Here is a 26,731-nt window from a genome sequence, read left to right as displayed (position 1 = left end):
TTTTAATATTGGTTCTGGTAGTTACACTGGTGAGCCTCTTCTTTCCCCCTGGAGCTGAGTAGACATGCATAGGACTGCACTATAAATCAGTGTTGGATTTGTGAGTACAGGTCCAACATTTATAGACACTGATTTTTTATCTGTGGGGTAGACTCAACACTGATGGCCACAGCAGATAAGAAGGACCCTGCCAATCCCTGGAGAAGGGGCGAAAATGTTTCTTTACAATCTCCATTCTAAAAAACCACTTTCTCAGCCAGTCAGACTATTAGAACTGCTATTTTGCAGCTTGCTCTGAGAAGAGTGACCCTCCCTCCCTTTGCCCTGGCTCATTGAACAATAGAGTGCAGAAGTGTCCAGCCATGAGCCAAGGTGAAGGGAGGGGATCACTTTCCTTAGAGTGAGCAGTTCTAATTGACTGCCTGACTGACTCTTGTTTTGGTTTTAACTCTTATTTAACATGGGTTTTGGTATCTGCGGGGAGTTCCAGAACCAAATCCTAGTGGATACCAAGTTCCCACCTGTATACATTCCTGTCATTTCAGTTTAGAAGCTGGGTTCAGTCCATGGCTAGGAACTACACTGGGAGCTTTTTTTTCTGTTCTGTCTGTTTTCACCCTAAGGGAGGGAGCATTCACATTCATCATGGCAAGTACCATCAGATTGCAGCAGTGGAAGAGGAAGTGGACCAGGAAATACAGATGCCACTGTGTGGTGTTTCTGTGCAAGAGTCTTTAGAGATCAGTACAAGTGCACACAGATGATATTGTCCATTTGTGCTGGTTATCTATTCCAAGGGGTTTCCTGTGTTGGCACACCACCTAGCATCGGTTGTTTCCACAATAGCCCTTCTCTCTGGAATTGTCTCCTTTGTTCACTCACTTTTTATACAGAATCTAGACAAAGTTTTGGCCAAATTTTCAGGCCAGTGCAAGTTCTCAAACCAGTGAAAAAGTTCTCAGTGGCAATTCTTAAAATAAAACACTGCCTCTCCAGTCTGAACAGACAAAGCACTACTGAGATTTTGCGATACTCTTATGCCTATAATTAAAAGTTTCCTTTTTATAAGTTCTGCCTTTTTTGCTTCACATTGATTGTAGCTGGGATTTGTGATGAATAACCTTTTAATTGCTCCTTGAGTCGCTGTTTTAAATTCCCTAATCTGAGTTTATGTTCCCAGAGGCCTTTAACAGGTTTGGGCTATGTCAGAATGCCAGATGCAAGGGAGGGCACCAGGATGCAGGTCACTTGTTATCTGGTGTGCTCCTTGGGGCATTTGGTGGGCCGCTGTGAGATACAGGAAGCTGGACTAGATGGGCCTATGGCCTGGTCCAGTGGGGCTGTTCTTATGTTCTTATGTTATGTTAGTTTTTTCCCTTTTATTGTTATAGCATAATAGCACTATTTTGCTATATCAAATGAAAAGATTAAAAAATAATGCAAGAACTTTTAATTAACAGTGGAAGGCACTTTTACTGAACAAGACCGAAATGGGAATAAATATTATAGAAAAATCTTGACTATGGAGAATATAGTGCTCTATAAAGTGTTGTGTAATTTAATTTTACTTCAAGCTAATTACGGAAAAGCAATGCCTCATCAGCACTAAAATGCTCATGTCTGAAGCACTAAAATGTCTGAAGCACTAAAATGTCTGAAGTTTATGCTTCCCAACTGGACCCATTTCACCTCAGCTACTGCTGGCATAAACACTCTTGTGCACTATCTGCAGCCTGAGGCTTGTATGAATTGCTGCAGATGTTCATACATCCCTTAGAATCTTCTACACCGAATATATGATTTGTCCAGAGAGTAACTTCCTTCATGGCAGATTTTGTGCCTTAGCAAAGATACTGAAAAAAGATACAGCAATTAGGATTAGTGTCAGAGGTTAAGCAGAAAAGTAGTCTTTTACACTGTGCCACCATTATGGACTTGACATTTTCCTTCTATTGTTTGGACTAGCAGGGATTATCCAGAGGCTGGCATAGGACGAAAGGGACATATCTTGGGCAAAAACAAAACTCAATGAGTTTGGCAGTAGAAGGCATACTGATTTAGCTTACCTTACTTGACGTAGGAAAAGTCAGCCATCAGGTAGTATCCTCTTGAGGTCACTGTGACTTAAACCTGATTCACCAACCATTGTTTTAACCTGATTTTACCCCACTGAAGTGAGTGTGCTTTTCAACTACCACAGTTCTAAGCCTAGTCAATAGAAGCAAACGAAAGCACAGTCAACTGCAGTGAGAGTAGGAGGGTCCTACTCCTGAGAGTCAGGGAAAATGGTGTGAGCTACCAGACAAGGGGCTGCTGTGAAAAATCCCAGAAAACTGCATGGAGCCAATTTATGTGAGTGTGGTTTTGGGGCATTTTCACCTCCCATAACAGCCCCCCCATCCTGCACCCCACACCATTTCTGAGGATCCCCTAACCCTCCAAAGTAAATGGGGGCAGAGGGATTGGGGAATTACTCTCAGGGAAGGGGAAGATAGTTTGCATCAGTACTATGGCATGGTTGCTACCTAAGAAACGACAGTGAGATTTACAGATTCACAACCTGCTTTGACTGCCAGAAGACTTCAGAGAACATCTACTCCTCTCCAGATATATACTATTTTTATAACAGTTTAATTATCCTAGCTTCTCTAAGGATCCTGGAAATTGTAATTTAGTAAGGTGGTTTACAGCCCTATCCTAACTAACTTTCCAGTGCCAATGCAGCCATGGCAATTGGGCACACACTGCATCCTGTGGTGGGGAGGTAGCCCACAAAGCACTCCTCAAGGTAAGGGAACGTTTGTTATCTCAGGGCTGCATTGTGGTTGCATCAGCACTAAAAAGTTGGTTAGGATTGGGCTGTTAGTTAATTTTGAAAGACATAATTCCAAAGTCCTTCTGAATTCATGGAACTATTTTTTTTCTTGGTTCTTTAGATCCTGGACTATATTTCCTTGGGTGAGGAAGGGTCTCTGTACTTTTGGGACTGTCGGCAACCCTCACCAAAGGCAATTAAACAATCACATTTGAATGAAAGGGTTCATCACTTTTGAACCTCTTTGGAACAGCTGTGCAAATTGGACATTTCTGAAACTAAGACTGCAATCCTATACATCCTTTCCTGGGAGTAAACCCCATTGAACTCAATGGGATTTACTTCTGAGTAGACATGCATAGGATTGTGCCCTAAGTTCCCTTTGTTATCATGATGATTTCTTAATAGTGAACTGAGGCCAGTCTGCTATAATTTACTGTCCTTACATTGCATCTCATTATTTCAGGCCATTAGTTGCAACCCCTGGCAAAAGCTATCCCATCATGAGAAAAGTGGATTTCTTTCATGAAATTGCCTTTTTTCATAACATGACTGCCTGGCTGAAACTTCCCAACATGTTATTGATAGATCAATATCCATCAAGCCATACACAGTGGTAACTCTAACAGATATCAAACTGTCTTCTTTATTCTGCTTAGTTTGTCATTTGAACATTAGCCCACACACAGAAGTTTGTGCACACTTTAGCATATAGAAAAAGACCAAGAATCTGCAAGTTAACATACACATGTTCAATTTGCCAAAGTTCAATTTTCCCTCCACTCCATCTGGAATGGTATGAAGTCCTATGCTGATGTGCATTTTCTTTATACATGACTATGTTGGGTGGGCCAATCAGAATCATGCCCAATGGGCCAAGGCCCCAATCTTCTCGTGTTGAAAGAGCCATTGGCACAGAAGTCTAGTGTGATCCATACTTTCCATTTTTTTTCAGGGTATGATTGTACAAAGGGAGCCTGTGTTTGGCTGTACGTATACAGATTTCTGTACAAATAGTGTATAGAGAGCTGGGGCAAGGCCAAAACAGTAATGGCTTGATCCCTCTCCTTTATTACTACACAAAATGAATGTATTGCAAAGGGCATTCACAGTAATTGGATGGTCTTATATGAACCTATATCTGCATAGGAAAGGTTTTCATATAATTTGCTGCATGTGGTGGAGAACCTGTACATCATAACATGTAGGAGACCAAGGCTGCAATCCTGTACACAGTTACCTGGCAGTAAATCCCATTAAGCTCAATGGAGCTTCCTTCTGAGCAGACATGCTTCCGTTTGCACTGTACATTAACTAATAACTGAACTGCCTCTCAGTGTGTTCACCTTGAGGCACAACCGTTTCACTGACTCAGTTGTCCATTCTGAGGGCATAATCACAATCCCTGCCTCTCAAGACAGTTGTGAGTCCAGACACAACAAAGACTGTACAGCACTTTGCAGATTATGAGTGCCCAGTAAGTTATCAGTATATATCCCAAAAGCCAATGAACTTTTCCCATTTGTTTCAGAACAATCATTTTTCTGACTTTGTGGATAAACAAACTGGCTATACAACCAACAACATGCTGGCAACTCCAGTTTTACAAGGCAAGGAAGTTCTTGCTGTGCTCATGGCACTTAACAAACAAAATGCTCCCGAATTCTCTAAAGAGGATGAAGATGTAAGTACTGAGGTTTTGTTTTTGTTGTTGTTTGTTTTTTAAGTTGTGCAGTGGTTCTCTTAACAAGAAGATGTAACTAATATTTAAATGAATAACCTGGGAGTACCTGATATAGTAACATTTTTGAAGCTGTATGGGTCTGGGTCTGGATAGAAGATTATTGGAAGGCACATGTAAACTGGTCTGACCTCTCCAAGGATGAGCATGATGTCAGTGTCACTAAGGTACAGGTCACAAGAGAAGTTAGGATCTCTTGAGGTTGATTGATAAAAGAGGACCATGGACTTAACTATCTCATTGACATAAATGGGAGTGGGACTCACTTTAAGTGCATTACTTTGGCCCCAACTATAACTAAGAGGTGCGCCAGTAGAAGGCGTATACCACTGACATACCAGGCCTTTGTACTATTGCAATAGTACCATAAAGGGCTTTGTGATGGTGCAAAGGCTGTGCACACTAACAGGAAAACCAAAGCCTTCCTGCTGGTGCCAGTGGCCACACAGATGCCTGCTGGAGCAGGTAAGTCAGGTGCAGGGAAGAGGGAGGGTGGAACAAGCCCAGGAGGGCTCAGAAGGGGAAAGAAGTTCTTGGGCAGGTTCATATCGGAAGAGTTGAGTTTCAGAGTTTCAGAGTTCTGATTCATAGATATATACAGGAAGGAATGAACAGCATATGAGCATCTTTCCCCTTACTTTGACAAATTTACAATAGGTGCCTTCCTCCAGCAGTGGAGGCACAGAATTTGGAGTGGATATTGTGGGATAGCCCTAACGATCTGCTCTCATTGTTCTCACATTGTTTCACTGTCCACCAGTCCTATGTCCATTTCTGGATTGGGCCCTAAGTCCCACTGATTGTACTCTATCCCCCTTCCAGAACCTGATCCACCTGCATGGATCAACTTGGTTGGCAACCTTCAGTCTCGAAAGACTATGGTATAAGCCTACAGCACCCGGTATTTCTAGGTGGTCTTCCATCCAAGTACTAACCAGGCCTGACCCTGCTTAGCTTCCAAGATCAGACAAGATCATGTGCAGGGTAACAGTTGCTGACAACTTGGACTTGTGCCAGCGATATCAGTGGCTCAGTCCTAATTGACCAACTGCAGCAGCTGGGACTTACCCTGGGGCAAGGGAACAAATGTCCCCTTATCCTGAGGAAACCAGTAGCCCAAAATTCAATGAAATGTAGTCGGCGCCAGTGCCACTGCATTGGTTTGGTGGAATTTAGTCAGGATAGAATTAGACTGCCTGTCTGGGTTATGTCCATGATAATTTCTCTCACATTTGCATTTTTTTTTTCATTGCAGGTCTTTAAGAAATACATTAATTTTGTTTCACTTGCTGTGAAACAATATCACACCTCATACTTGTTCAATATTGAATCCAGAAAAAGCCAGGTAAAGGATTGTCTATTAACTTCCCTAAATGCAAAGTCAGTGAAACGATTACTGCTACTTATAATTAATTGCTTTGTAGTTAGTATTACTTGTGTAGTGTCCCCAGAAAAGTGTAGTAGAACATAGTTGCGGATAACTTTGTTTGTTATTTTCATGTTGTGCCTATAACCAGTGGTCTACCGTGTTTCCCCGAAAATAAGACACTTATAATTTTCCTGGCTCAAAAAACACACTAGGTCTTGTTTTCGGGGTAGGTCTTATTTTTTTTTTAATGTACAACAATGTACTGCCTGCCAGTCTACTCAGAAGTCAGTCCCTTTATAGTTAGTGGGACTTACCCCCTGGAAGGTGTGGAGAGGGTGTCCCCTCAGTACCCAGGAGGATGCCTGCCTGCCTGTCTAGTCAGAAGTCAGTTCCTTTATAGTTAATGGAACTTACTCCCTGGAAAGTGTGGAGAACCTCAGAGCCAGGTAGACAGGGTTGCTTCGCTTGCTGCTTCCCGCCTCAGCTCCTCCTCAGTGTCTTCTGCCCAAGGCAGCACAGCAGGCGCTTTCTAGGTGGCGCGCACAGGAGTGCAGTGTTCCCGGTCACATTGTCCACCCGCCCCCGCCCGAGGACCCCTTCAGACTCCCCCCCCCCCAGCCCTGATCACAAGTAGGTCTTATTTTCAGGGTAGGTCTTATTTTCAGGGAAACAGGGTAGCTAATGATTGTGTAGCCCGGTGGCAAGTTCAAAATGTTGCCCCGGAAATGATGTCACAACCGGAAGTGACATCTCGCCCGGGCTTTTTAAAAAGTAAAAATTGGGAGGAACCCACCTGTTCCCCTTCAGCAGCTCACCACCCACTTGCTCTGCTGCCTCCCCCCCCCCCCAGTCAGTGGCATAACTAAGGCATATAATCTGCTATCTGCGGTCAAAGAAGATTTTGTAGCCCCACCCCCCACATGACAAAATCAATTTTAGTTAAGTAAATAAACAAAAAGTTATTTGTTCCATGTTGTATCATAATAGCATCTCATTGGCACTCAGAACAATCAGGGCACAATCCTAACCCCTTATGTCAGTGCTTTCCAGCACTGGCATAGCGGTGCCAATGGAACATGTGCTGCATCCTGCAGTTGGGGATCACTCACAGAGGCCTCCTCAAAGTAAGGGGATGTTTGTTCCCTTACCTCAGAGTTGCATTGCCCATATGTCAGTGCTGGAAAACGCTGACATAAGGGTTTAGGATTGTGCCCTCAGTCTCATAGGTCAGTTTGGAGTTAAGCAAATCCACTTTTTGTTCCACAAGGCAGTTGTGTTTTCATTTTCTGGTTAATTGGCCATAACTTTTGATAGAATACAGATATTCCAGTGCAGTTTGTTGCATTGCATTCTGCATTAAATTACTTTTCCAATGATATATAACATGATGGTATTATTCATATATAACAAGATTTTCACAATTTTGGTCACTAGTGTCAAGCTCAGCTTGTTGCCCCCCTAAAGCTTGATGCCTGGTGGAATTGCTACACCCTGCACCCCCTTAGTTACGCAACTGCCTATAACTTCAATTATGCTCCTTCTACTTACTAGATTTCCTCTTTACTCTTCTTGGTTTTACTCATCTTTCCTTTTCTCTCTCTCTTAAATAGATGCTTTTGTGGTCTGCCAACAAAGTATTTGAAGAACTTACTGATATTGAGAGGCAGTTTCACAAAGCACTGTATACTATTCGAATATACTTGAACTGTGAAAGATACTCGGTTGGTCTGCTGGACATGACCAAAGAAAAGGTGACCATCAGTTAGATTTACCATTAGAAATACTGTAATTCAAAACTATTACCCAAGGCTATAAATTCTGTGAAATTGAGCTATTTCAATCCAACTGCCATCAGTGGGCTAGAGCAGCATAATTGTGCATAGATCAGAATTCAAACATCTATTTTCTACCATCTTAGCTCATGTAAAAAAAAAACAGAGCTATTTATGTGCCTTAGCTGACTTTTAAAGCCAACCTCAGGATCTGCTCTCTGCTAATTCATGTACAATTGTTTCCAGGAATTCTATGATGAATGGCCAATTAAGCTGGGAGAAGCTGAGCCTTATAAAGGACCCAAAACACCTGATGGTCGAGTGAGTAACATTGTCTGCCCAAACACAATTTGGCAGTGCTGTTTAGTTACAGTTTATTATGTTGCTTTCTCCCCTTGCATTTAGGAAGTCAACTTTTATAAAATAATTGATTACATTTTACATGGAAAAGAAGAAATCAAAGTCATTCCGTAAGTTTTTATTGTCAGCTTATTAAGTTGTAGTTAGTTGTGCTTGTTTATGTTGAAGATGCTCACTTCATCTCATTGCCTTTCTCAAGGACCCCTCCTGCAGACCACTGGTGTCTTGCTAGTGGGTTGCCAACTTATGTTGCTGAAAATGGATTTGTAAGTATCACTTTCTCTCAAGATCTGTCTGTATCTGAGTTCATAGCCTTTTTTGTGTCAGACTCTTTTTTACTAAAAGGATTGTTACCCTATACAATCACAATACTCAAAATGATCAAAATATATGTATTAGTACATGTGCTGCCTAATCCTGTTGTGTACTTGTAGTGGTGGATCTCATGATCCACCACGGTAAGTCCCCATTCAGCATTGCAGAAGGCATGCCACTTATGCACTGTAAGTCTGTTGGTGCAAATGACTGGAGGCTCTACATGTGCAAACAGTGACATGCAAAAGACTTGCCAGAGCAGGTAGGGTAGCAGAAAAACAAGATTTTACTTCACGTAAACTGTTGGGGGAAGTGACTGGGGCACAAATCTAATTGTTGTATTATCTAATAAATGGAAGTCAGTGACTCTCAAATAGGTTTACTGTCTGTTTCTCTCTTTCAGCCATATAAAATAAGGTAATTTGGACACAATGGTGTAAATCAAACATAGGTTGAGCCTCATTATTCATGTGGGTTCCGTTCCAAGCACTCGCGTGGATGGCAAAAAATCCACTATAGCAAATCAATTTTAAAAAACAAACTTTCTTTGCTCCAGTGATTTAAAAACAGCCTTGCTGATCTTTGTGATGTAAGATAAGAGTCATTAAGAAGACAATCCATCAATCAGTTGTCCTCCAAGAGCTTACAAAGGCGTTTCACTCAGCCCCTCCCTTCGCCAATGCAAATTGATCACCTTTCTTTCATATGCTCAGGGGGAAGGGAGAAGTCTGCTGGAGAGAGAAGGATTGATGGATTGTCAGCCAGCTCCCCCCCCCCCCTCATTAAGGAGTCTATTGTTAACGGACTGTTCAGTTTTTTAAACTGATTTTAAAGGGATGCATTTTCTCCTTCTCCAGGGATCAGCACATTCCTTCCTGTTTGCAGGGACCATTCGTGTTGAATCAAATCTGTGTATAAATAGGCTGAACCTTTAATCCCACTTCTTAATAAAATGCTCATATTCTTTTGAAAGATTAAGGGCGCAATCCTAACCCCTTATGTCAGTGCTTTCCAGTGCTTTCCAGCACTGACATAAGGGCAACGCAGCTTTGAGGTAAGGGAACAAATATTCCCTTACTCTGAGGAGGCCTCTGTGAGTGACACCCAACTGCAGGATGCAGCATATTTCCCATTGGCACCGCTATGCCAGTGCTGGAAAGCACCGACGTGAGGGGTTAGGATTGCACCCTCAAACAGTTAAAACATAGACATCAATTAATTAAAATGTTAGTGTTAAGTACACTTGATACATTACATTATGGGTGAGGGAGTCTATGTTACTCTTCCAACAAGGCGCTCAGATTGTTGAGCTGGCTTAAAGATATGTCTTACAATGCCCAGAGCATTCACCTCAGCATTGCATCCTAGAGACCACCCTTTCTCTGTGGAATTGCACTTGGCCTGGCTTGCTGAAGATATGTACAGTTAAAAAAAAAAAAACCTATTAATTTTCAATAGAAGCTTTTAAAAAAGATACATAGTGTGGGGATGCACAACTGGGCTAGGAATTGCAGTGGGCTAAAAAAAACATTTATTTCCCCCCCCTCCCCATGATTTCAGGCTATTTTGTATGCACACATCCCTGCTATTTGTTACAAAAGAAAACAAAGGGACAAAAGTGCACACGTTCCTATCTGTACAAATTCAATGCTGCATTTTAGAATTTAAAAATAAACAAATAATGACGGTCCAGCAGAAGTGTTGCAGGGCAATGCTAATTTCCTTTTGTCAGTCATAGCAAAGTATGGTAAGAGATTAGTGTATTGTTTGTTTGTATGGTTTGTTTGCATTTTAACCTTAAAATTTGTGTGACGTTTATTTTATTTTATTTTATTTTTATTTTTATTATTTTTCTTTACATCTTATTTTACTTTAATGGCTTATTTGTTGGAACATGAGTTAACGCCAATAAAATTCTCTAAATCTAACAAATAAACAGCATATGTTTGCACGCATGTCTAGTTTGACTGTTATAGTCAGAGTCACTATATACAGTACTGCTTTACAATTTAAGAAGTTAACATGGCAAAATAAATGAAAAATGGTTCCCTGTCCCAAGGAGGATCACATAAGAGAAACCAGCAAACAGCAGGTGAAATAGACTAGGATGAAGAGTTCTGTTCTAGCTGTTCTCTTCCTGATACTGCTAATCTCACACAGGGTGACCAGATACAATGAAGGACAAAGTGCCTATACCTTTAACCAGTGCATAGAATTGGAGATTTTGGCAGGTGTAGCTTTTTAAAACCTTCCATGTTGAGCTGCACCTACTAAAATGCCCTCTTCTAAACAGTGGTTAAAGGTAGGCACTCTGTCCTCCACTGATTCTGATCACCCTGGTCTCACAATGATACTGAGTAGCAGGATTGGGAAGGTAGGATTGGATTGGATAGCAACAATGTAACAGTTGCCATAACATCAGACACACATCCCAGTGAAATTGTGTTTCCTTTCTGGTTTGGTGTTCCAATGGTCTGATGTTGGGAGAACATCATGTGGACATGATCCAGTAGGATAAAGCAGGGGTCTCCAAACCCTGGCCCGGGGGCCAGATGCGGCCCGCAGCGAACTAGTATTCGGCCTGCAGCCAGCCTCTTGTCCCCTGAAAGCCTCTGGTCCACTTGACTGAATATAACCAGAGCTGTGCTCTGATTGCTTCTGGAGGGTGTTCTGAGGGCAGGAGAGGCTGAGTGAATGAGCCCACTCATTCATTTATTCATTCAACTAAGTTCCATCTCTAATTTATTTATTTAAATTTTATATTTAAATTTTTTTCCGGCCCACAGCACTGCGCCAGATATTTCATGCGACCCTCATGTCAAAAAGTTTGGAGACCCCTGGGACAGAGGAACAAGTAATCTGTTTAGGTCAACGACTGTAAAGGATGGTGTTAAAATATATGGGCTTCTATTCATTGCATTTCCTCTTCTTTTCAGATTTGTAATATGATGAATGCACCAGCAGATGAATACTTTAATTTTCAGGTAACACTTTTCTTTATGTAAACAAACAAATAAACAATACAAACTTTCTAGTTTTCAGCACTGAAATATGTGTTGTAAGTTAATACAATATTCTCTGTTGGACTTTGTTGATATGAAAGCTGTATGCACAGGGCCAAAATGTTCTATGAAGCTTCCCTTGCTCAGTAGGTTTCCACTTGATTGCAGCTATGATTACCTGCAGTTTCAGTGCCAGAGTCCAATCCTATGCGTGTCTACTTAGAAATGCCCCATTATAGTCAGTGGGGCTTGCTCCCAGGAAAGTGTGGATAGGATTGTAGCCTTAAATCATCATCCTGCAAGCAACAGTGCTATCATCCCATAGATTTGGCTATGTGACAATGTCATTAAGGATCATAAAGCTACTTTAGAATGAAGTCAGTTGGCCTTACTCTGAATTGTATTGTTTGCTTTCAGTGACATCATTACAAAGCCAAAATTTTGTGTACAGATGATAATTCTTTTCTTAAGAAGAGCTCTGATTTGAACAATGAAATGGCACCCAAGCAGCAAATGATCAAGGTTGTAAGCCGACTCCCTCTGGAGTGCTACTACTGCCACTAGAACACCAGAGCAAAGCCAGCAGAGTGCACATGTGCTGGGGGATAGGCACAAGAAACTTTTTGCCTCCAAATCCTTAAGGATCAAAAACAGGGGTGTGGGTGCCTTTAAATGGGAAAAGATATTTGCAAACCACCAACAACCTTGGCTCAGTCTTAGCTGCAAACATTCATATAACACAATTCTGAATGCTGCTTTGCTACAACATCATAAGCCATAATTCATCCCAATAGAATAACTAAGCTTATTCTCCTATTGAAATAAAAGGAAAAATATTGAAATATTGAAAAATATTGAAACTCTCTCCTATTGAAATAAAAGGAAAAAAGTGCCTAACTTTAATTGGATTGTTATTGTTTTTCATAGTTTTGGTACTATGTTGACCAAAACCATGCACCCACATGCGCGCACACTCACACCACTGTATTATTTCATAATAATATGAAACGTTGGGAGAAAACAGTGATAACGGAAAAACAAAACACAACACTGCTTTGTGCACTTCTGACTTTGGAAAACACTGAAATCTGTGAAAAAAAACACTGTTTTCTCTCACCGCTAGAAATAAGTAATCAGCTTTGTTTACATTTTTATTTTGCTTTTTGCAGAAAGAAGCTTTCGATGAGACGGGCTGGGTTATTAAAAATGTCTTGTCCTTACCTATTGTCAACAAAAAGGAAGAAATTGTTGGTGTAGCTACATTTTACAACAGGAAAGACGGCAGGCCCTTTGATGAACATGATGAACAGATTACTGAAGTAAGCTGAACGTTGATTGACATTGTCAAGTTGTGGTGAGGCAAGGGCGGAAGATGACTTTTATATTCTGAATAGCCATGCAAGCCTTAGACCACAATCCTATTGGCACCTTTTGCTGCTGGAACTAGTGTTCCAGCAGTGCAAGGTCCTTTATGACAGCACAAAAGTTGGGTCGCTGTTACATACTGCCGGGCCACTGCCACAAACAGTGAGAGGTGTGGTGCACACAACAGCAGCTCCCAAGAGCTCTGCAGGCACCAGTGAGGTGGCAGTGGGGGTGGGCTGTGAGCAGGAAAGTAACAGGGCATGTTGATGGAGGAAATGGAGGGTATGTCAGGGAAGGGAGGGGGTGGATTCAGTGGCAGTTATGCATGCTGGATCTTATACCCCATTTTTCTGCCTGCCCTGCTCTCTGGCTCTCCTTGGACTTGCACCAGCAGAAAAGCCAACTTAGGCCCAAGAACAACCATAGGTGATGGGGCAGCCTACCAGGGGGATAAAATATTTTTACTTACCTCCTGCAGGCTGTTCAGTTGCTGTCGCCCCCCCTTGCACCATAGCATGCAGCACACACTTTGTTGGCACAGCTGCATGTAATAGTGTGGTAGGGAATAGGATTCGGCAGCTTATCGTTTTAATCAGTAAATTAATCAAATATAATCAGAATTAAATAGTGGGTCTGAGTTAAGGCAGAACTTGTATATTTGTATAAGGCACGTTTGCAAGCCCTTAACGCCAGTCCAGCACTGGAGCTAGCCCAGAGCCAGTCAGCGCTGGGCTAGCATTGGTGGGAAGCCAGTGTTCTGTTGCTCAGCGGTTGTCTGGTCTGCCGCGAGGCAGGGAGGTGAGTGGGGGCATGGGGAAGGCAGTGTTCCAGGGCAGGGGAAGTGGGGGGAGGGCGTGGAGGAGGCATGGCGGGAGCACTGGGTGGGAGGGGGGTGGGACTGGCAGCGCTCAGCTCTGCCGGATCCAGAGCCCAGAATTGGGCCTTGTGACCGGACATAGAGGCTCTTGATTCTGCACCAGCTCAAGGGCTGCTGCAGAATCAGGTAGCTCCATTACAGGGCTAATTTTCTTACCTGATTTTCTCCCAAGGAGCCGACGGTGGCTGCCTGGTGCACTTAGGATACTGCTGCAGCCATTTTGGCACCACAGCAGTGCTGGCACCCCAGGCAGCTTAGGATTGGGCTGTCCATTAGGTTTGGGCTGCAAGAGGTCTTCCTGATACACAAAGAGTGGAATGCAGTCTACCTTTGCTATATGCTGTCTAAATGGAACTGTGGAATGGAATAGGCTCTGTTCCCAGAAAAATTTTGTCACCAGTCAATGCACCTTTTGTAATATAACTGGGAACTTGTATTGTATTGTTCTATACTCTTCATACGAGAATAAAAGACCTATGTAATATTACTACCACTGTGTATTTCTTTTCAATACGGTACGTATAAAATATACATTAAACACATTGAAGAACTTTGTGATGTTCTTTGTGATGTATTTTTGTGATATATCTTTGTGATGTTTAGATGCTCACACAGTTCCTTGGATGGTCTGTTTTAAATACTGACACCTATGACAAAATGAATAAACTTGAAAACAGGAAGGACATTGCGCAGGAAATGCTGATGTACCAGACCAAGGCCACACCTGAAGAAATTCAGACTATATTGGTGAGTGTCAGTAGAATTCCACAGAATTGAAGTGTGAACATTCCTGCAGGATCAGTTCATTATGTCACTTATCTTTTGTTAGAAATACAAAGAGAAATTGAAGGTAGACAGTATTGAAGATTGTGATGAGAAAGATCTTATCAAAATTTTGGTAAGTCGCTAAAAGCAAATTTCATGTGTGTGATTTATAGCAGCATATCCGATTGTTTGTGTCCAAAAATCTAGCTCTTCACTAGTGTTAGATATGTACTTTTGGAATATTTCTAACATGTTGTAAGTTTGCTTCCTTGTCTTTTATGGTTACTGTTCCATTTACTAGTGTTGCTATGTAGCCCCCATTTTTAGTTGTTCAATGAAAAACAGTAGAAATGGTTCAACCTATGTCTTTGTTGCAATGACACTTAGGTACAACATTACAATTTTTAAAGATATTTCTATACTGCCTTTCCTCAATGTTGTGAGGCACTCAGGGTGATTAAGAACATCTTATCAAACCCAAAAATATGACAAAAACTCAAAAAACAGAGGACCCAATCCTATTCAACTTTCCAACACTGATAGAGCCACAATACAGCTCTGAAATAAGGGAACAAATGTTCCCTTATCATGAGGAGAATTCTGTGCCTGTCCCCCCACCGCAGGATATAGCACACATTCCATTGGCATGGCTGCATTTAGCACTGGAAAGTTGGATAAGATTGAGCCCCTGATAATCAATAATATAATAAACAGCTAAACTATACAGCAGAGACAAAAACAACAATGCAGGATAATAAGCATACAAGGAGAGTACTAAAACAAGAAGGTAAAACAAAACAACAAATCTTCTTGTGAGTTTTGCTGCTGAGCGAGGAAAGTACACATTAGAAACTTTTGTAGGTGAGCATAAAGACTTCTTGTGAGGAGCTTCTGCATTTGCTGCTCAGGGCATAGGGTCTTAATGCAGTAATCCCCAGAACAACCTATTAATAAAAGGACAGTTCCATTTCATAAATCCGCATTGGGAAGTGTTTTCATTTGTTTTTTGGCATGTGCATGGCAATTTTTCAGTGAAATTACTATAGACCAGAGGTGCCCAAACCCCGGCCCTCGGGCCACTTGTGGCCCTCGAGGACTCCCAATGCGGCCCTCAGGGTGCCCCCAATCTCCAGTGAGCCTTTGGCCCTCCGGAGATTTGTTAGAGCCCGTGCTGGCCCGACACAACTGCTCTCAGCATGTTTGACCTCTCGTGTTTGACCTCTCACGTGAGCTGTGGGATGAGGGCTCTCTCCACTGCTTGCTGTTTCACGTCTGTTTTGCAGCAGTGACAGTGAAAGAAAGGCAGGCCTTGCTTTGTGCAAGGTCTTTGATAGGCCTTGAGCTATTGCAAGACCTTCATTCATTCATATAAGTTCATCTTTAATATACTCATTTATGTAAACTTATTCAAATTTTAAATGTAAATTAATTCTCCCCCCCCCAGCCCCTGACACAGTGTCAGAGAGATAATGTGGCCCTCCTGCCAAAAACTTTGGGCACCCCTGCTATAGACTCTTGATTGAGCCATCTGGATTACTTCCTCTGCAGGAACCTTTCTGTGCCCTCTGGATAGCATACTATAGTCTGGATTATATAGTCTGGTATTAGGGAGGAACTGGGAAAGTGTGACTGATCCTGTCATTGGGCAAGTAATTAGAATGGATCTGTTTGGTTTTCTCCACCTCTAGTTCTGTGATATTAGTGACTCAGGAGCCAGATATCACTATGTAACTTCACATCTAATATTCGGCTGCTGATATTTTTTGACACAGATATGCAGGATAGCATAGTAGAATTAACTCTTGCTTATTCTGGTCAGGATGGCGTTCTAACTATGACTGCATAGAACTGTGTGCTTTCAATGACTTCACATATCTATAAGAAGTGTTTGGAATTGCCTACCTTACAATAATACTTTGGGAGGAACTGCATGTGACCGGGAGACATAGAGAATGTCATGTTGACCTCTCCTCTTCAGTGACATGAACATGTAACATCATAGAAAAGGAATTTTTTACATCACAGAAAAGGAATTTTATGAGACAGAGTGAACTTGGCAGAGGAATACCTTTCTTTTTATCAACAAAGAAAGTTCATAAAAGTTCAGTTTGCAGAGAAAATCAAATTTGAGAAAATCAAATGCATAATGTAGGTGATTTAGGAGTGTTTAACTAGGAGTGAGAACTCCTGTATTCAAACCCATGTAGCCATGAAGCTCATTGAGTGGATAGTTGGACCAATCAGTTTCCCTCAGTCTACCCTACCTCAGAGGATTGTTGCAAGGATCAAGGATGGAAAGAGCCACCCTGACCTCTTTGGAAGAAGGGCAGGATAAAATAGAAATCATCATTATTATCCTTCCATCCTCAGATACATCAAAGATGCAATTACATTAGTATCACTGGTTTACTGTAACTGCTCTTTGGGTCACCCAACCTTTCTCATGAACTTCCATGAGAAACACAGGACTGAAACCTTCTAGAAATGCATGCAGACAACCTCCTGAAACAGGAAGGTACCTGAATTTAAGGTCTGATCTTGTACTGCCATTTGCAACAACTTTATCCTATTAAAAAGCTTGGAATCCCAGCTCACTAATGGGATAAAGCAGGTGCTGCATCTTAAAACTGCTGTTGTTCCAGGAGTGCCCTTGACCTGGGACAAGAATGAATGTGCAAGAAACCTACTTCTCTGCAAAGAAGGCCTTTTGTCATTTTGGAAAAAAAACACAAAAACTTTTATTTATGGAAGAAATTGGAATCGGTTATTCTATAACTTGCTAACAGAAAAAGAATTGCTGAAACTACATATGTTTGAACAAATTAGAACAATGCATTGATATCTTATAAATGCAATCTTATAAAAACCTAAAACTTATAAAATCTTATAAAAACTTTACTGTCTTAAAAAGTATTTCCAGTGGAATATTCTGATGATGCTGATTATTCCAATATGTCACAAAGTAATTATAATGTTTCATATAATTCCTGATTCTTGTGAGGCCTTCCCTGTTTTCCAAGAATGACAGAAAATGTGTAAATTTTATCCAGTGGTGGCCCAAGACCTCTAGCACCTTTGGACACTCTTCCTGTCTCTTACCTGCAAACCTGTCCCCATCACAACGAATGTATATCTCCTTCCCTCTCTTCCTCTAGCATCTGATGCAATGCTAAATTCTTCTACCCATCTTTTTCTCTTAAGAAAAGTTGCCTTAAGAGAACACTTACTAGCAATACCCGGAATATACAGTCATAATGGCGGAATCCTATCCATTCCCTCTGTCCTGCCGATGCACTGGTGTCAAAATGGGGATCATTGCATCCTATGGTGGGAGCCTGTTGTGGAGCTCTCCTTTGGATAAGAGAACATTTGTTCCTTCACCGAGGGCAAACCTCTGCAGCATGGAGGGGTCTACACAGACTTATGCTAGTTAAATAGCTGGTTCAGATCCACATGGACCAGGATTGGGTCCGCGAAAGGGGACAAGATTTGGTGCATGCTGGTGCAGCTGATCCCACCTCCCTCCAGGGCCTGATTGGCCAGTGGGCCTGGAAACTGTGCTGTCCCAAATGCTTTATGGTGCATTGGGTCCATGAGGAGGGACAAGATTTGGTGCATGCTGGTGCCACTGATCCCACCTTCTTCTTGGGCCTGATACACCAGTGGGCCTGGAAACTGCACTATCACAACATGCTTTATGGCACATTTGCCACAGTATGAACCAGCGGGGGGAGCGCTGCACCAGCACAGAAGGGGAAAGAGATTGCGCCAACAGTTCCTCTCAGGTTTCTTGCCAATCTTTTCACCACACTTTGGGCTGTTTGTTTGGAAAGTTGGTTTTTCTACACAGGATTCCTACTTCTGCTGCTATATTATGTTCTTATGTTCTTATGTTTTTATCTGGCTTTATCCTTGTGTTTATGTACAGGAGCTTCCCAATAGCCTCACTTTACTACTTGTTGTCTTGTAGAAGCTCACTGTCTTCATCTTGTTTTACAGTAGATAGTTCATCTCCATGGTAGTTGCCATCTCTTTAGCTTCTTTTAGGCTACTTCTATGAATTTCAGAGTCTTTCATTTTTTCTTACTGAGGTAGCTTCCATCTTTCTCCCTTTCTATTTGGATTCTGAGATAAAAGGTATGCCACCCAGTTGCTTCATTTCCATTTCTGTGTTTCGGTGACTTAGAAATTAGATACGCAATTTCTTCCCTGTCACCCTTCTCATAACTCGGCATGAGATCATCAACATAGATCAAAATGAGGGTCCATCTGTTGTCTTTGTAGTTGTGTAAAGACAGAGATCAGCTCACCTCAAGTGAAGCCTTCTCTGATGAGCATCTGATTTGGTTTTTTGTTCCATACTTTTGGAACAAAAGACCAGGGGTCTCCAAAGTTTTTGGCCAGAGGGCTGCATCAAATATCTGGCATGGTGTTGAGGGCCGGAAAAAAAATTTATATATAAAATTATTTAAATAAATTAGAGATGGAAATTAGATGAGTGAATAAATGAATGAACGGGCTCATTCATTCAACCTTTCTGGCCCTTGAACACCCTCCAGACGCAACCAGAATATAGTTCCAGTCATGTTTGGCCAAGTGGACCAGAGGCTTTCAGGGGACAAGAGGCTGGCCGTGGGCCGGATAGAGGCTTGTTGCGGACTACATCTGGCCCCCAGGCCAGGGTTTGGAGACCCTTGCTTCAGACCATAGGTGCTCTTTTGACGTTTGCACACAAATAACTTGTCCAGGGGGGTGTTCCATATTGGTATCTTCCTTGATGTCACAATGTAGAAAAGCATTTTTGACACTTATGTGCTCAACATACATTTCCTTTGCCTCTGCAAATACGTTTATTGTGGGTTTTATTGTGATGTGCTTCACTATGGGGATAAAGGTTTCATCATAACCTTCACCATATTTCTGGAAGCGTCCCTTAGCAACCAGCCTGGCTTTGTATGACTGGATCTCCCCTTCTGCATTGTGCTTGAACTTGATGACCCACTTGTATCCCACAACCCTCTTCTGGATGGTAGCTCTGTGAGCATCCAGGTCTTGTTTCTGCCACAGCCATTCTTTTCCATTTCCTCATTTCTTCCCATGTTGAGGTTTCTGTCATTCTTGTGAAGGAGAACAATCATCAATTCTCTTAGTAGATCAGGTTCAGCACCTGGCCGGCATCTCTTCAGCCCCTTCATGTATAGGTGTGTCTGCCATGACCCTACTCACAGTGAGTTCCGTTTTGGACTCTTCCTGGTCTTGGCCTTCTTTATTGAACTCCTCAGTGTCTCCCATTTCCTCTACGTGTGGGGTTTCCCCTTCATCAAAGTAAACTGCTCTGCTTACGGTTAATTTGTTTGTACCTGGGTTGATTTTTCTGCAGTGCATCCCAGTGCATAACTAACCATTATTCCTTTTTCAGCCCTGTTGTCCAGCTTATCTCTTCTGCTTTGGGATGTAGGCATAGGCATTGGATATAAATATTCTGAAGTGTTGCATCCTCGGCTTTTGCCCGTGCCGTAATTCATATAGTGCTTGTTTGTTGACTTTGGTGGATAACCTATTCTGTAGATAGATGGTTGTCATGACTGTTTCTCTCCAGTGTTTATCAGGTAGCTTTGTATTTAGCAGCTTGCTTGCATTAAGGACAGCTTCCTCCTCTCTGCAACTCCATTCTTCTTGGGAGTATAAGGCATAGTAATCTAGTGCTCTATAACAGCACTCTCCAAACTGGTATCCCTCCCCGTTCCAAGCAACACTTACTGTTCTGCTGCTGTGCTGTTTCTTTCTTCACCCATGTGGGTATAGGGATGCTCTGGGCAGTCACGCCTATGGCCTAGACATCCTGGTGCAAGGCCTGCTGGGACGTGGGCCATAGACGTGACTCCCCAGAGCATCCCTATAAAGCAGCAGAGCAGTGCTGCTCACAGAGAAGAGGGTTGTTGGTGAATGCTGGATCTGGCCTGTGGGCCAGGGTCTGGCAAGCCCTGCTCTATACCTTGCTGTCTCAGACTACAATCCTATCCACACTTACCTGGGAGTAAGCCCCAATGACTATAATAGGACTTAGAGTAGACATGCATTGAATTGGGCTCTCTTTGGTTGGCTTGAGATGTGTACTTTCCACCACTGACTGTGAGAAGTACCTTTTGGTTTTCTTTCATATGTATTGCGAACAGCTGCAACATATTCCTGCAGTTTCTCCAGCAACTCACTTTTCTCTTTTAGCAGATAGATAAGGTATATCTGGAAAAATCATCAGTGAATAACAAAATTTAGCTATTTCCACGTGTAGACTGTATTTGCATTGGTCCACAAATATAGCTTTGAATAAGATCTAGGACATGTTTTGTCCTCCACTCACTCTGGTTTGGGAGAGTAGGTCTGGTTGCCTTTGCTTTGATGCAGCACACACATCTGCCTTTGCTATAGTAAGGTACACTACATCTTTTTTTGTACAATATATAAATCTAGTGATTTAGGGCCCGATCCTATCCAATTTTCCAGCATTGATGCAGCCGTGCCAGTGGGGTGTGCACTGCATCCTGTAGTGGGAAGGTAGTCACAGAGGCCTCCTCAAGATAAGTGAACATTTGTTCCCTTACTTTGGGGCTGCACTGCAGCTGCACCAGAACTGGAAAGTTGGATAGGATTGGGCCCTTAATTAAGGGATTTTTAGAGTAATTTTAACTGTACATTATTTTTGCCTTACACACTGACATTAGAACCTAACCCCTGTGTCAAATGCAACTCCGCTGTAATGGTGATTTGACTCAAAACGTGAGAGCTGCATGTAACATAATGGTGTTACTTCTCTATGGTTGGCAAGACAATACTCCCACTCAAGCTAAAAGCACAAAAATGATATTTGCTTCATCTCTGTCACATCTCAAACTGAGCAGATTTTGTTTTGTTCCTGAACAGAGAGAGGAGTTGCCTGAGCCAAAGAATGTAGAACTTTATGAATTCCGCTTCAGTGACTTTCCTGTTACAGAACATGAATTGATTAAGTGTGGGATTCGACTGTTCTTTGAGATAAATGTGGTGGAAAAGTTCAAAGTCCCAGCAGAGGTCAGATTTATTTTGTTTGAAATAAGTTCCACAGGCACAACAGCACCTTTGCATATCTACATGCTACAGCAACAGTGGTCAATCTTTCTGACAAATGTCCCACAACTCAAGTCCTAATTATGAGGTAGTGCTGATCCTGTGTGCAGTGCAGCCCATATAAAGCTGTGGCTTTGCCTCTACCCATAGTCTATTAAGCAAGCAGGAGAGGCAACTGAAGTCTAGACCTGTCTCTAACCCTTGGACAGGCCTATGGGCCCTCCTACTCTTGTATATCTGTCCCTCATACCCATGCATTGATTGGGCATCTTTTGTTCAACAGTTTTCTGTGGTTTTATTTCAGTAAACCATACACATCATAAGTAGATTTTTTTAAATTGGGTACATTAAAACTCAATATTGGTGAGAAACATCCATATACAGTCATGCTTCGGCCTCCACAGGGATTCAGTTCCCATAAGCCCACAGATGCTGAAACCCATGGATAATAAAATCCATGGGTCAGGCACCCTGTAATCCTCTGAATGTGACCAAAGCATGTCCAGAGGGCCTTCTGAGAGCTAGAGAAGCCTCCCCAACCCTCAGAAGGTCTTCTAAGGAATTCGGAAGGCTGAAAATTGCAGCTTCTGAATTTTCGGACTAAAACAAGAAGTTGCAATAGTCAGCCTTCCATAGGCCGTAGAAGGTCTTCTGAGAGTCAGGGATGCTTCCTTGGTTCTCAGAAGGCCCTCTGGATGTGACTAGAGCACAGCTCCAGTCACGTCAGAGGACCAGGTCAAGCTGAACCAATACGTTTGGAACCTGTGGTTAGATAAAACTGCGTGTTCCAAATTGTGGATAACCAGTCTGGATCTGTATAGCAAAACGTAGCTAGTGCTGCGTGGCAAATGGTGGAGGTGGCTGTGAGCTGGAGCAACTAGGAGTTTGCACAATTCAAAATATGACATTAGGAAAAAATGTAAATATGAAAGAAAAAGCTAGGTCAGACTATGTCTTTGCTTGCTCAGCTTTCTTAACCTTCAGCTTTATTAAAACAGCCAATTTTCATAAGGTTATAGCAACAAATTCTTATATGCCATTTATAGGACTGAAGAATACAGAGAATTCAATGCTTCTTATCTGTCACAGGTGCTTACAAGATGGATGTATACAGTCAGAAAGGGATATCGCAATATCACTTACCACAACTGGCGACATGGATTCAATGTTGGACAGACCATGTTTACCTTGTTGATGGTATATTTTGTTACTCTGATCTATGCCAAAATTTGCTTTTCATTGTAAGATATAAAATGCACACAGATGTACACATTTTTTAAAAACACTTCTCTCTTTATAGACAGGTAGAATAAAGAAGTATTATACTGACCTAGAAGCCTTTGCTATGGTAGCTGCAGCTTTTTGCCATGACATTGATCACAGGGGAACCAACAACTTGTATCAGATGAAGTAAGTGGCATTTTTCTGTCAAACCTTTAACATTGCCACCTAGTCCCAATAACTAACTGTAACCAGTGGTGGGATTCAAATAAATTAACAACAGGTTCTATGTCCTAATGACAATGTCCAGTCCCCCCAGTATCCCCCATCAGGTGTCCAGTAGCCCCCCCCCAGTATTCTCATCAATTATCCAGACCCCCATTGGTGCACATGGGACGGGGTCAGGCCTGCTTGGGTCAGGGCTGTTTAGGGGAGGGGGGGTCAGGGTTGCATGGCAGAGGGGGTCAAGGCTGCTTGTGGGAAGGAGGGTCAGGGCTGCATGGGGGTCAGGGCTGCTTGTGGGAAGGGGGGTCAGGGTTGCATGAGAGAAGGGGTCAGGGCTGCTTGGGGGTCAGGGCTTCACGGGGTCAGGGTTGCATGGGAGAGAGGGTCAGGGCTTCATGGGGTCAGGGCTGCTTGTGGGAAGGGGAGTCACAAATACCACCAGAAAGTACCACTCCAGGTACCTGTACAATTGGTTGAGAAACAGTGTCCTAGTCACTGGTCTCGCTGCCAGGCAGTCGATATCAGGAGGACCCACAAGTACCACCAGAAAGTACCACTCAAATACCACTGGTGGTATCCGTACCACTGGTTGACAAACAATGTACGAGTGTAAATATGATAGTTTCACCCTCATACATTTCACTGCAGATACAATATTAATTAACTCATTTTTGCCCAGCCTACAGGTGTACACATTTGTTCCCTGCTGCAAATATGCAACATTGGGCAGAAATGGTGTAACTACTCAAAACATTCTCCTCCAATTAGCATGAACCGAACTCCTGAGGACTCCGTGAGATGAAACCAACTTCATCTGTATAAGTTATTATGCTATAAAGAGGCATGACGCTACTCACATGGTTAATCTGAGTTTGCTTCACATGTTGTCTATATAGTTAAAATCAGAATACAAATGCCCCTTTAACCATAGATTAAGGGACACCCCAGATTTTAAAAAATGAGGAAAAATACTGTGCCTACCACCAGATGCATAAAAATATAATTAACACCCTGAGGCAACTCTGAGTATAATTCAAGGATGCTCAAAGGAGCCAATCCCCTTCTGCATTTCATTAACAAAACTCTCCCCCACAGCTATTGCTGGAGAAGGAAGATGCCTGCAATAGTAACAGGACTGGGTGGTGTGTGTGTGGGTGGGTCAGTCACCTAGAGTGAGGCACAAGAAGCAGTCTCCCTCCCACTGCTCAGCCCTTCTGCAAATCAATGGGGGGGGGCTTAAATGGGGCTAATGGAGCCCACCCCAAGAGCTGACAGGAGCAGGGGTGGGGGAGGAAGCCCAAGAGGAGCCTGCGGGGTGCTGCTACCTGCCTACTGCAGAAGAAGTAGCAACAAGTAGGGACTCTGCTCCTCTCCTCAGTGTTGCCCTAGTGAGGAGGAGGAAGGCAGCTGCCCCTGTGAGGCGCCCGCCCTTCCCAACTGCCGTGGCTTCCCCTCCTCCTTCTCCTAGGAGAGGAGCCGGCCAGGCGGGCAATGCAAAGTAGAGCAGAGTGGGGGAAGCCGCAGTCCCCTGAGGAAGCAGGCAGGGCTCCCCTTCGCCAGAGGGTTTCAGAAGTCAGTCCCATTCTACTCAATGGGGCTTACTCCCAGGGAAGTGTGGACAGGATTGGTAGCCTCACAGCCCCAGCCTATGCGAGTCTTCTCAGAAGTCAGTCCCATTCTACTCAATGGGGCTTACTCCCAGGGAAGTGTGGACAGGATTGGTAGCCTCACAGCCCCAGCCTATGCGAGTCTCCTCAGAAGTCAGTCCCATTCTACTCAATGGGGCTTACTCCCAGGGAAGTGTGGACAGGATTGGTAGCCTCACAGCCCCAGCCTATGCCAGTCTCCTCAGAAGTCAGTCCCATTCTACTCAATGGGGCTTACTCCCAGGGAAGTGTGGACAGGATTGGTAGCCTCACAGCCCCAGCCTATGCCAGTCTCCTCAGAAGTCAGTCCCATTCTAGCCAATGGGGCTTTCCACCCCATAGCATCCTCCCCTGGGCAGCTGTGTGCGTGCTGACCCCAATGGTGTGCATCTCAGGCTGCAATCCTGTCTACACTTACCTGGGAGTAAGCCCCACTGACTATAAGGGGGCTTACTTCTGAGTAGGTATGCCTAAGCTGGGGCTCTCACTTCTCCCTGGGAAGAAGCCTGAGAAGATGCACTGGTGGGAAGTTTGCCTCTCCCGCTCCCAGCCCTCCCCTTCCCCACTCAGCAGTCCCCCCAGGCGCCCCCAGTCCCCAGAGCCACTTCCTTTGCCCACCTCCGCTGGCCGGCCAGCCAGCCAGCACGCTCTGCCTGCCTGCCTCCCTCCCAGCACTGGGACCCCCCAGTGGGTCCCAGCGCTGCTCGCGGGGGTCCCTCTGGGGTGGGGGGGAGCCATGGCTGCCTCCAGCTGGACCCCATGCAGGCTGCAGGTGCCTCTGCGAGGAGTGCAGCGTGGGAGGCGCAGCAGCCTTGGGTGGCGCGGCATCCCGCGGGGCTGCCCCAGCCCAGGGGGAGCCGAGAGACCCACCTCTGCCCAGGGTGAGCGGCTGCCAGAGCAGCAGGCTGGAGAGCGAATGGAGAGGGTGGCGCTTCGGAGGGGGCGCAGGAGCAGCCACGCTGTATGTTGTGTGTGTGTGTGTGTCCCGTCCAGCTCAAGCCAGGGGCAACCCCACGTAGCAACAGCTCGCGCACGCTGCAGAGCTGGCGCCCGCCCACCAACAGCCCTACAGGCTGGCAGGCGGGGCGGGGCTTGAGAGGTGCTCCGGAGCCTGCGCTGTGGGCAGGTGCAGCGAGGCTCTCACAGGGACCTGTCAAGGCGCGCGGGGCTCAGCTGCCGGCAATCGGGTGCCTGCAAGAGGCCACATGGTGCGCAGCTGCCGCTGGCCGCTCCAGCCCCTGTGAGCAGCGCAGCCGGCGCTCTTTAACAAACGGTTCACAGAACCAAGACGTACAATAAGAAACGGTTCTACAGAATAGGCGCGAACCGGCTGAATTCCACTACTGACTGCAACTAAGCACAAGTATGCATATTGGAAATCATCACATACAACACCGGTCACCTCTGCTTCTCTGTCCTTTAAGAACACAAGAACAGTCCCACTGGATCAGGCCATAGGCCCATCTAGTCCAGCTTCCTGTATCTCACAGCGGCCCACCAAATGCCCCAGGGAACACACCAGATAACAAGAGACCTCATTCTGGTGCCCTCCCTTGCATCTGGCATTCTGACATAGCCCATTTCTAAAATCAGGAGGTTGGACATACACATCATGGCTTGTAAACCATAAAGGATTTTCCCTCCAGAAACTTGTCCTATCCCCTTTTAAAGGCATCCAGGCCAGACACCATCACCACATCCTGTGGCAAGGAGTTCCACAGATCAACCACACGCTGAGTAAAGAAATATTTTCTTTTGTGTGTTCTAACTCTCCCAACACTCAATTTGAGTGGATGTCTTCTGGTGTTATGTGAGAGTGTAAAGAGAATCTCTCTATCCACTTTATCCTTCCCTTGCATAATTTTGTATGTCTCAATCATGTCCCCCCTCAGGCGTCTCTTTTCTAGGCTGTAGAGGCCTAAACGCCATAGCCTTTCCTCATAAGGAAGGTGTCCCAGCCCAGTAATCATCTTAGTCGCTCTCTTTTGCACCTTTCCATTTCTATTATGTCTTTTTTGAGATGCGGCGACCAGAACTGGACACAATACTTTGTTGTCTCCCTTACGTGCACAAGGTAGCTGCAGCTTCCCCACTGGCACTCTGGCAGCATGCAGCTTCACACACTTTTGGAGGCCCTTTTGTGACTGCCACTGC

At 43.9% G+C, this 26,731-nt stretch overlaps 1 protein-coding gene across 2 annotated transcripts in view; it reads left to right on the top strand.

Moving 5' to 3' along the window:
* PDE6C (phosphodiesterase 6C) overlaps window positions 1–26,731 on the top strand; it is a 53,581-nt gene that overhangs the window by 15,723 nt on the left and 11,127 nt on the right. For both annotated transcript variants that reach the window (XM_066619993.1, XM_066619992.1), the window contains exons 2-14: window positions 4,347–4,499; window positions 5,812–5,901; window positions 7,536–7,676; window positions 7,944–8,018; window positions 8,103–8,167; window positions 8,257–8,323; window positions 11,309–11,356; window positions 12,544–12,693; window positions 14,220–14,363; window positions 14,446–14,514; window positions 21,303–21,449; window positions 22,575–22,682; window positions 22,786–22,895. In XM_066619993.1, coding sequence (XP_066476090.1) covers window positions 4,347–4,499; window positions 5,812–5,901; window positions 7,536–7,676; window positions 7,944–8,018; window positions 8,103–8,167; window positions 8,257–8,323; window positions 11,309–11,356; window positions 12,544–12,693; window positions 14,220–14,363; window positions 14,446–14,514; window positions 21,303–21,449; window positions 22,575–22,682; window positions 22,786–22,895 — 1,367 coding nt within the window. The remainder of the gene's footprint in view (window positions 1–4,346; window positions 4,500–5,811; window positions 5,902–7,535; window positions 7,677–7,943; window positions 8,019–8,102; window positions 8,168–8,256; window positions 8,324–11,308; window positions 11,357–12,543; window positions 12,694–14,219; window positions 14,364–14,445; window positions 14,515–21,302; window positions 21,450–22,574; window positions 22,683–22,785; window positions 22,896–26,731) is intronic.

This window comes from Tiliqua scincoides, chromosome 3 (assembly GCF_035046505.1).
Source record: "Tiliqua scincoides isolate rTilSci1 chromosome 3, rTilSci1.hap2, whole genome shotgun sequence".
Classification (NCBI taxonomy): Eukaryota; Metazoa; Chordata; class Lepidosauria; order Squamata; family Scincidae; genus Tiliqua; species Tiliqua scincoides.
Note: the sequence above shows the minus strand (reverse complement) of the source record. Positions and strands in the feature narration are given on the sequence as shown.